The sequence below is a fragment of the Stegastes partitus genome, unplaced genomic scaffold (assembly GCF_000690725.1).
Source record: "Stegastes partitus isolate 25-593 unplaced genomic scaffold, Stegastes_partitus-1.0.2 Scaffold56, whole genome shotgun sequence".
In the NCBI taxonomy this organism is placed as follows: domain Eukaryota; kingdom Metazoa; phylum Chordata; class Actinopteri; family Pomacentridae; genus Stegastes; species Stegastes partitus.
This window is the reverse complement of record NW_007577787.1, coordinates 1,082,529-1,094,180: the sequence shown is the minus strand read 5'-3', so window position 1 is coordinate 1,094,180 and position 11,652 is coordinate 1,082,529. Positions and strand designations below refer to the sequence as shown.

The window sequence follows — 11,652 nt, the reverse complement described above, 5'->3', positions numbered from 1 at the left end:
TATTCCAAACAATCCTCTGGTTTGCAGCATGAGGGCGAGAAAACAGAAAGTCTTAATTAATTCAGTGTAGGTGGAAGAAATCACTGATGGACATGCAAAGCTAAAAAGACTCCTGCCGTATATGAGACATCAAAAATGCATCGAGAATGAATTAGATTGTGCGAAAACATAATTAGTATCGAACAAAACAAATACCTCATTTACTGTTGAGGGATTTCAAAAGCCATATGGCGAAGAAGGCTGCTTTTCAAATTATGTACCCATCAACTAAATAACCTATTATTAGCCAGACAGAAAAACACGAAGACATTTGATTTGGCGTGTTTTAAACATTATGAGTGATGCTGCAATTCCACTAAATAAAATTAATAATGTCGGTGCCTTCTGTTCATTTATACACAAATAGTCGTACACGCCATCATCACTGAAATACAATTTATAAGGATTCACTTTGAATAGGGTTAGAGGGGAGAAAGGAAGGGTACCGTGGTTGCAAAGGTAATCCATGATGAGAACTGTCTCTCAGCTGAATTGGACTGTCAGCCCTACGTTAACCTTTACCCTGATGCTGCATTTTACGTTTCAAGGTTGTTTGAGATGGAAATCCACGTATCAAGATCCTATCGAACAAACATACAGATAATCTGACAGAAAATAAAGGTGTGCTTTAGAGCAACAATTGATATGGTCAGCTTCACAAAATCTATCCATCTCCTTTCATCCCATTCTTTTCTGTTTGCTAAGTACACAGAGATGAGAAGGGCAGCGAACGCAGTGCATCACACCTTCCACTGCCCTCTTGGGTTAAAGCTGTTGATTCGTTAACAAACACAAATCGATAGAGGGGGGCCTGAATGGAGGACAAGTACAAAGAATTAATTTCCGGCTCCAGGGGCTTACGATGGCAAATCACCAGCTTTAATCAACAGTGTCAAGTCAGAAAGACAAATGATGTTTACACTGAGGCAGTGTCTCGTCTGAAAACAGCAGCATCGGCTTTGTCTCCTTACCAGTCTGTCTAGGCTTGTGCCAGCTGCAGTGGTAGGCCGCTCCTCTGGGCTGTAGGGCCTGAAGCGGGCGTTGAACACATCCGCAACACCACGAGCAGACCTAGTGATTCCTGCGGGTTTTGGCTGGCCACAGCCTTGAAAAACCTGCAATTACAAAAACATGGGCACCCAACTGTCAGCGGTTTAAATTACTCAGGACGCTGAAAATAGGGGGGAAAACATGCTGTTTTGTTAAGGTCTTGTGAAGCCTTCACCCCTCACAACCGGTGTGACATTGCGCTGCGTCAAGTTGAGGTAACCACGTTCATAGGTGATTCAACTAGGAGCCGTGACCGATGCTATTTAAGATGGCAGAGTTAAGTTTTTATGGGTTTTGGGGAAAACACCACATATACTTAAACCATAAACAAAACTGCATCTGTTGCATGGGAAAGCCAACTGAGCATTTAGCTTTGAATGGGAACTGGCATCCGAATCCGTGTAGGAAGAAAAATATTCTTCACAACCACCTACCCTTTTTTTTTTTCTTTTCCTTTCTTTCTGACTACAATTTTGTGGGCAAAGAAAAATGCAGTAAAACACAGGAAACACATTAACTACTGTTAGTTGAACTAAGATTATCTGACCAAATTCAAACATATAATTCAAATACAAGACCTAAACTTGGACATAATTAGAACGTGTTGCGCTGCACACCTTCGACACAGCCCAGCGTGACTTCCAGCAAAGCTCCTTCGTTGGTTTGTGAAAAAAATAAATAAAAGTTGGACTTCAGGAGTCTGTCTGAGGTGTTAGGTTTGTTCTTTGGGAAATACAATCTAATTGACATACCCTGTAGGAGACCTGGGCACTGTTATCTTGCATATTCATGATGGCCTCTGAAATCTTGACATCAATGGGCTCCATGACAGATTCAATGTTGAACGGTCCCTCCAGCCTCTGTGCCACCAGCAGCATGGCATCTGTCACAACAGTGGTGGAAAAGGTGTGGAGGGAAGAGAGCAGAGGTGGGAATAGACACATTTAGTCCAAGAAACATTTATTATTTCAGTAGCAAAGCGAATAAGCTTTCAATGCAGCAATTAAAAACAAACCCAAACTAATCTGCTTGGGGAACGACTGCATTAAAATGTGACTGTCCATCTCTATTTGCAATCAGAAGTATTTTCACATGTTCAGTGATGGTGATCTGGATGAAAACACAGACGAAATATATACCTAAGGTTGACAACAAAGCTAGAAATTCAATGTAAAATGAAAAAGAAAAAAAAAACACAATCATGAAAAGCAAGTCGAACAAGATTCCCCTCATGTCCTTGAAAAAATATTCTATTGTGATGCAGCTCAGTGGAGTCTTTTTGCATTTAGCGTTTCTGTATTTCTGTATTTAAAGTGCTTTAGAGAATGCAGTGCATAGGTTATCATGCTAATATAGTTCCTTTTTTTGTTTCTGTCTTCTCAATTTGCTTGTGTTTTTCAAAACTGCCAGCTTGCACAAAGAGTTAAAAAAAAAAAAAGAAAAAGAAAAAAACCTTGAACGATTGATTCCACAGTGTTCTAATTCCCATATTGCGGATTTCTACTTATTTCAGTTTCTTCCAGTGCTGAAACATTATGCCTACCTAACTGGTACTGAAACAATCATCCATCCATCCATCCATCATCTATACACCACTTCATCCTCACTAGGGTCACAGGGGGGATGGAGTCTATCCCAGCTGACTTAGGGTGAAGGTAGGGGACACCCTGGACAGGTCACCAGTCTATCACAGGGCTACACTTAGAGACAGACAACCAAGCACACTCACATTCACACCTACAGACAATTTAGAATCATCAATTAACCTCAACATGTTTTTGGACTTGTGGGAGGAAGCTGGAGAACCCGGAGAGAACCCACATTGCACGGGGAGAACATACACGCAGAAAGATCCCACGAACCAGCGACCTTCTAGCTGCGAGGCACCGGTGCTACCCATTGCTCCACCTTGTAGCCTGAAACAATCAACTGATTGAAAAAAAAAAAACCAACCACACCAAATTTTTGAAGTGCTGCTTTCTGCAAAACTGCAAATTTGGGTCAATTTTCTTAAGTGTGATGATTTATTAGTTTTCTCAGTTTTCTATTTTTTACTGTTGAGTTGAATAAAATTAACAATTTGCAGCGGTCGCTCTGAACTCTGAGGGGTGTAATTTGATTTTTTTCCCCTAATATTCTCACCAATCAATTAAAAAAATATTACTAAGAAACAACTAGCGGTTTGTTATATAACTCTCTTCCCAGAGGTCACGCTTTCAAACAGCAAACTATTGCATCTTCCCTTCTGATTACTTCACAGTGTTGTCACTTACTGCCCCCCTTCTCATCACAGTCCACAAACACGCTAATGAAGCACGAATGCTTCTTGAGGCGAATTCAATTTTTATGGAGATCACCTCAATCAAGTCGACAAAATTTTGTTATGCTGCGCGCAGTGATTCGTGCTGATGACTCATTGATTTAATATAACTTTTGAAAGCCAAGCACTTATTTACATCCGCTGTGAGAAAGGTCAACGGCTCATTAATATTGTGTGGATGCAAGCCAGAAGGCCTCGTTGAACACACTTGTCATTATCAAACTCTTCAAACACTTGTTTTCATCACCTCTGATAGCGCTTTAAAAGAGAAAAAAAGATGTTACATTCAAAGCATTTATTATGTACAACTGCTCATGGTGCAAATTTCACAGCCGCTCAAACTAATTAGGGAACTGCTGTTGTCCTTAGAGACTAAGTGAGTAAATTGATATTGCCACGAAACAGTGCTAAAGTGTTTCAACCCCACAGGCTTTTTATATTAATGTGCTACGGTCTCTGTAATGGCAGGTCTGAGTTTGAACGGCACGCCGTAGGGAACCGGACATCACCAAACCACTAAGTCATAATTGAGCAAGTCCCAGATCTGGAGACAGGACTCGAGTCTGTCAGGACAGGTTTCTCCATCCACAGACCTCCCAAGACAAGACCTCACTCACCAGCAGGCTTTCGTAATGACTCTACAATTACCTCGTAACTAAATAAGGTCATCCTGTCATTTGGAGAAAACAGAAACAATGACCTCTTACGTGGTCCTGACTCCCTTAAGAGCGGAACTTAATCTGCACCAAAATGCGAAAAGGCAGTTTTTTTCCAATGACATGTTATATATTTCTTTTGGCTTGCTGCTCCAACCATCCCACCCATCACAGGAGAATGATATAATTTATTCCCAAGCTGTGAAGGAGTAGATAATATTCCAGAGAACAGACCAAAAAAAAAATGGTGACTGAAAATATGAAAACACAAACAGGAAAAAAAAAAAGGGGAGCTAAAGAAATGAGGGAAACTAGGGCACAAATATTGTCCACGAAACAAACAACCGAACTAAAAAGATCTAAATTACACTTTAGCTCTTTGAGGGAAGACCTGTCCAGCTATTCATTCTTCTGGGACCTCAGATCACTAATAGCAGAGAGAGAGAAAAAAAAAAAGCTGAGAAACATTAGCTCAGCTCTGGCTCCATTTCCTTTCCAATTATGTTGAAGCCGAAGCCTTTGAAGAGCTCTTCTGTTTGTTTACACTGTGAATTGCAAATAGCCCGTGATGTTCACTGAGATCTTAATTTACAGATTATGTCAGTGCCAAATGGCTTTCTACAGTAGTGCTTCAATTGCATCACTGTGCCACCATATGGTCTATAAGTGTAGATAACACTTGCACTGGCAGAAAAAACTCAAGTGAAAAAAAGGAAGACTGCTACTACTTGCCTATTAGCAATGATACCAATCAGTTTTCCTAATTGATTTTTTGACACCACACTGCAGTTTACTTTAAACGCTTCCTGTCAGTGTTCTTGTGTTTCTTAAAAAAAAATAAAATAAAAAAAGCAGAATTTGGCATTGCCATACAGCCGCTAATTTAATCTGATTATGATGTAAATTCATTCATCTGCCTCAGGTGTGTCTGCTCACAAAACAAACACACGTGAAAGAATATCTAAATTCAAGCACACAAGCTTTAAAAAACTGTCAAGTGCAAATACTTAAAATTTAGGTCAGCGCAGCCAACTGGGAACAACTCATATTTCACAATAAGAGAAAAACAGAATGCCTCCAGCATCAGAGATGATGGCAATCTTTCCAAACAATGGTGACTTATCTGCAACTTATCAGATGGGCTCAACAAACAGAGAGATCTGGGAACTTTGTCTTCACATAGCTGAGGGAAAGCAGACAGAAGCAGGGGAGAGACGAGCGGAGACAGAGGAAGAGGAGAGCAGGAGAATAAGAAGTGGCGCTGATTGGGTTGAGTGAGGCCAGGGTATGGCTTCGTCCCACAGGAAGAGGGACTCCTGCACCGCATGTGAAAAACTCTACCTACATGGAGAATTAATGACTCTCATTTATGAGGAGCGCGTGAAGTCCGGTCCGCTGTGGCACGGCTGCCACTTTGAGCCAAATTTTCCCTGCATCACTTTTGCAGCGTTGAGATAGGCCACTGGCCAGCCAGAGGAAATCTTGTTATCATCACAGCCATGCAAATAGATGCATCTTGTCGAGGTTTTCAAAAGCAACGCTGACTTGCTGGACTGAGACGCAGGGAAAAGCTAAAAGATGTCACGCTGTGAAATCACAACATGAACCAAATATTTTGTTTGCTATTAGAGGTTTCAGTTTGGGGTTTGGAAACATGCTTACTTGCTCCGTCTGGCTAAACGGCTAAAAAAAATTGAGGAGGTAATATTACTCCGGGCTCTGCCTCTTTATCGAGATTGATGTCCACTTAAATTCAGGCTATGTCAGCCAGCGGCAACCTCCAGCAGACAAGGACAAATAAGGAGAGTGAACAGGCCCATCTATGGCTCTTTGCCTGTGAAGAGTTCCCCAGGATGAAAAATGGCTCCAGTGTAATTTGGATTCTGTAAAGCATAGCTCATCTGTGGTTCAGTCAACCAACTAATAGTGCTATGAAACGGTATAAAAATGGAAAGGAAGGAAAAATGCATGTTGTCGCCTGGTCACAATTTGCATCAAGTCAAAGATCTTGAACATCCACAAAGACATCGTGTGTTAAAGAAAACAAAGATGGCACACTCAAACAATAGGAAGTAATTACTCCGATCAAACTTTTTTCAAAATGATAATTCATTTTTTTCTTGCACTGAACGAAGCTATGCAGTCACAGCGGTGCTAACTGTATGTATTACCGTGAGAATCTAGCCATGCACTTAGCTGGTGATGCAGAAAATGCACTAATATGTTTTCATGCTTCGTTTTGCACTGCCGGTGTTGCAGCTAATACAACACAGATTAGAAAACTGTTCATTGATATTTATCACAGAGAAAATTCAATCAATAGCATTAATTTCACTTTAATGTCCCCAAAAACTAAAGTGATTTTCATGTATCTTTCATTTCATTATCTTCCTGAGTATCATATTTAAATTAATGAAATTTACATTGTAGGAGCTTTAATGTGCAGCTCTCACGTTACACATAATGGGTTGCACTGACAAAGCAGTAAGTTGCAAAATTAAATGTATTAACTTACAAGTTTAACAGTTTTCTACCAGTATTCCTCTCTTGCATCATCTACAGTAACAGCGCTCTAACCACAGTCATCTTTTATATTCCTGATTGCTCCTTATTATAACAACTTGTTCCTCTTAAGTGAAGTAGAAAACTAAAAGAGAACATGCCAAACGCCTCATTCTATAGGAGTAAAACCTGCAATAACACAGACAGTTAACCACCATAGTGATACCCATTATCTCCAAATTAGGGTTTAGGATTTGTCAAGCCAGCTAACACTTTGAAAGTCTGACTTTGTCTAACTTGTTCTACAGCACACCCCCTCCTGTCTGGGGGTTTAATACCGAGTGAAAAATCCAAAAAATTGTTTGTGGGTTTGCTGTTCCGTGCAAATATCAAGGGTTCCCCAAGGATGAATCCCAATAATTTGAAATACTCCTTGAGTTTTGAGGTTCAAATTAAATGTCGATTGCTCTGAAATCTGTTGCACATTTTCTAGGTGTCGAGAGTGTAAGTCGAATTACTTCTGGTGACTCCGTGACATTCCTGCAGTGTCAACATGAGGGGAAAAAATATCACTAATCGTATCTTTTCACTTAAATATTTAACTATGAAGCCTGAGGATTGGAAGAAACATTCCGGATTCCCAGACAATATATCCCCCCATTGTTTTATAGCTACACCATGAGGTTCACATCTGTGGTGGTGAGTGAAATATCTCAACAAGTAATCAATAGATGGCCATGAAATCTGGTACACATATCTATACCCCTCTGAGGACAGATGAAAATCATTTTAATTATCCCCTGATTTTTTTCATCTTGCGTCATTATCAGTTAGGTTTGTCAATTTGTCCATTACTTTGATCAAATACTGGAAAAATGTCAAGATCCCCATCGGCCTTAGCTGCACTGTGTTTTTGCGCTGATTAACAAATGCTAGCATGCTAACAGGCTAAAATAACGAGGTGAGGATAGTAAATATTACTTTCTAGACACCTGCATGTTAGCATTGTCGTTGTACCAAATGTTAGTATGCCGATGTTCAGCCCAAAGCACCAGTGTGCCGAAGCCCAAGAGACACTTATTTTTAGTTAAAAATAAAACCTGACACGTTCATCATCTCCCATTATCACTTCACAGATTTGCAACTGAGTGATAACAGCACTCTAAACAACGAGCAGGACCTCTGATGTAAAAGCCACGCATGCAGCGGCGCCGATGCTGCGCTGCACTCCTAATCAAACTAAGCAGCATAATCCAATAGCGAGACATTCACCACCAGATCATGTTACTAATGGTGCTGGAGATGTCATGGAGCTTCCCTCCATGGCTGCTGACAGGACTGCTTCATGTATTTTGCCCACAAATATGTTGGAGGAGTCCGATCAGCATCCTTGTTTGGGTTTTGTTAAAGCCTCACGTTACAGAGCAACATCACCATCACACAACTCTGATTACGATCCGCACAGACTCAACAGCCCCGGCTGCTTTGAGCAAAGACAATGATGGGCTTCCCCTGCTCGTAAACACACCAGAGAGAATAATTTGTCTCACTGAACAAAATTTTCTCCATTTCTTCATAATTGCAGAGGTGGGAGGTGAATCTGTAATTAGATCCACTCGACAACATCTTCCTGTAGCTGGCGTACAGATGCCTCTGCACACGCACTACAAAAAGGAAGAAAAAAAAAAAAAGCAGTAATCAAAAATATCCAAGGTTGATGTTATTTCATTATTTTATTAGTCATAGTAGTGGGAGAAAAAAAAACTGACATCTTGGTAAATACAGCAATATGATTTGAAGTGGAGATCTCAATGAGAAGGTCAATAGCACTCCTATTTTCCTGGTAAATACAACTAATCTATGCGTGAACTATCTGAACAGCGAGCTCTTAATAACGTCTCAGCTCATTGGTCTGCGAGTAGGATGCTTGCTTTGGGTGCAAGAGGTTCGAATCCCAGATGATTCCTGACAGATATCTTTAGTGGTAATTATAGTTCCTTGTCTTATAAAGCAACAGCACGATATATAACATATATTAGTAGATGCATGCATAACATATTATATGTTATATATTTAATGCTTGGTTGCTGCTGTCGTCGCCTTTGTTGTCTTTTATCTATGTTATTATGTGTACATGTGAGCTGAGCTTGAGATACCCAATTCCCCTATCTATCTATCTGTCTATCTGTCTATCTATCTGTCTATCTGTCTATCTGTCTATCTATCTATCTATCTATCTATCTGTCTATCTGTCTGTCTGTCTGTCTGTCTGTCTGTCTATCTATCTATCTATCTATCTATCTATCTATCTCAATGTACGCTGCACTTTCCTACACAACCTCTTTGCTCCTCGTCATTAATGATTTTCTTTCTTCTATCTGAATGAATGTCTTCTTGTTATTGCAACAGCCTTGTGGAACATTCGCATTACATTTCACTGCCGATACTGAGTATGCGACAAACAAAAATCTTGAATGCAACAGATCAGTTGACTGATTGTTATATCATGCATTCAGTTATGTGCTTAGCTTCAGCACTACAAAATAATAGGTCATACTGAAAACACTTTCAGCAACGTGTCCTTGTTTAATCTTAATAGGCGAAGCTTGCGAGTTTGTTCTCACTGAACATCGTGAATTTAACCAGTCTCTTTCAAAACATGGCTCAATCATTATTTATGAATATTTTCCAGCTCATGTCTATGAATTTCCTTTTCGGCGTCTGTGCTAATCCTACGCTCTGTATCATCAAGGATTTATTAGATGACCTCCAAGACAAAGGACAACAGAAAAACCACCTTGCATCTGCTGCATGTCTAATAACACGTCTGATTGTGCAATCAGAGCTACAGTGGATTGAAAATCAGAGAGCTTGAACTCTCGCAGGCAAAACCAAACTCGGCGACAGGATGCATATTTTATTTCAGCTCCTGTGGAAGAATGACGTTTATTTGAGCATGTTGACTTGACAGACTATTATTGTCTTCACCTTGTACGGGGTCCAAATCGGTGATGTGATGTTAAAAGAAAATTAGCGTGACGCTTTAGATGAGAAGAATCACATGTTCTGTTAGTGGCTTTCCTCTTCCCATGTGGTTTCCATTCAGAGGGTAGACGCTTTTGAACAGCGGTGAATTAGAACAGCTGCGCCTAAAAAGCCATTTCACCCACACCTCTGGAGTTAAACGGCTTTGTAATGGTTGTCTGGACTGTCTAATCATTGTGGTTTGTTTTGGCAATTACTGGCAAAAAGGTGAAGAAAGCTGCATTGTTAAATCCTGCCCACTTCAAAAGTGCAAAAAAAAAAAAAGAAAAACACATTTTGTAGTCTATTGAGATTTATATCACACAAAAAGTCTTAAAATGTGGCGAACAAACAGGAAAATGGAACTGAAATTTACATAATCACTTCTTTAAGATTTGTTCTGAAAGTGTTTGCCCCCTTCTTGAATTCTTATTCTTTGAATATTTTCCCCCACTTACATGTTTAAGACCATCAAATAAATGTAAATATTAGACAAAGTAAACACAAAATGCANTATTTAAAATGATGATTTCATGTTTTAAGGGAAAACATTTTTTTCCAAACCTACCTGGCCCTGTGTGAAAAAGTAGTTGCCCCCCTTGTTAAATCCTGAATTAACTGACACTGACCACACCCAAGCCTGACTACCTCCAGACCTGTCCAATCAAGAAATCACTTAAACAGATCACTTGCAATCTACAGAAATTCAAGAAAAGATGAGAAATAAAGTAATTGACATCTATCAGTCTGGAAAGGGCCATTTGTACTGCTTTAGGATGGTGTGAGTCATTATCCACAAATGGAGAAAACATGGAACAGTGGTGAACCTTCCCAAGAGTCCTGACCCACCAAAATGACCCCCAAGAGCACAACTTATCCAGGAGGTCACAAAAGAACCCAGGAGAACATCTGAAGAACTGCAGGCCTCCCTTGCTTCAGTTAAGGTCAGTGTTCATGACTCAACAATAAGAAAGAGACGGGGCAAAAATTGCATCCATAGTAGAGTTCCAAGGCAAAAACCACTGCTGACCAACGTACAGAGTGGAAGGTTTGTGTGTGTGTCTCCTGCAGGTTGGAATACGAAGACTGGCTGCCACCAGTGAGTTCCTGCTTCTGCCACCTGTGAGCTCCTGCAGAGTATAGGATTGGCTCACACTGTGGCCAGTTAGCCAATCAGGACAGAGGAAACCCGTCTAAAAGCCCTCTAGCTCCTTTGTTCTTGCACTTGCTTTGGAAGGCAGGTGGGAAGGTTTGTGGTGGGAAGGTAAAACTGAGGTAAGACTGGGTAACCTTTACTTTTGTTATTCCACTAGGTTGTGGGTTGGTGCCACCACTGTAAGTTTTGTTTCTCTTTTCTTTCTTCCGAGAAAGATTTGAGTTAGGCCCTGTTTTGCTATATTTTATTTCTCTTATTTGGCACAACCCCACAGATGATTCTTCCAACATTTTTGAAACCTCCATTTTGTTGTTCAGTTATTTCAAAAACTGTAAATAAATGCTGTTTTTTTCACTGCCATCTATCCCGCCTTTGAGTTATTCCTTCCTTGATGGTCAGTGTTCTCGTGTCTGTTTGCTTCTTGTAAGTAGAAACGTAACACCAAAAAGAACATAAAGGCTCGTCTTACTTTTGCAAAGAAACATCTGAACGATCCCCAGGACTTTTGAGAGAATATTCTACGGACTGACAAGACGAAAGTTGAATTTTTTTGAAGGTGTGTGTCAGACATGGTGGTGGTAGTGTGGTGATCTGGGGCTGCTTTGCTGCTTCAGGATCTGGACGACTTGCTGTGACTGATGAAACCATGAATTCTGCTCTCTACCAGAAAATCCTGAAGGAGAAGGTTTGGCCATCAGTTCATGACCTCAAGCTGAAGCGTACTTGGGTTCTGCAGCTGGACAACGATCCAAAACACACCAACAAGTCCACCTCTGAATGGCTTAAAAAACAAAATTAAGGTTTTGGAATGGCCTGGTCAAAGTCCAGACTTGAATGCAATTGAAATGCTGTGGCATGTCCTTAAAAAGGCTCAAAAACCCTCCATCCATTATCTATATACTGCT

At 40.4% G+C, this 11,652-nt stretch overlaps 1 protein-coding gene across 1 annotated transcript in view; it reads right to left on the bottom strand.

Annotated features, from left to right (window-relative positions):
- Window positions 1-896: 896 nt before the first annotated feature.
- The window catches only part of LOC103352955 (glypican-6-like), a 59,758-nt gene continuing 49,002 nt past the window's right edge, over window positions 897-11,652 (bottom strand). The window contains exons 5-6 of the mRNA XM_008275672.1: window positions 1,842-1,972; window positions 897-1,154 (exon numbers count right to left, since the gene is read on the bottom strand). Of these exons, the coding sequence (XP_008273894.1) occupies window positions 897-1,154; window positions 1,842-1,972 (389 nt within the window). The remainder of the gene's footprint in view (window positions 1,155-1,841; window positions 1,973-11,652) is intronic.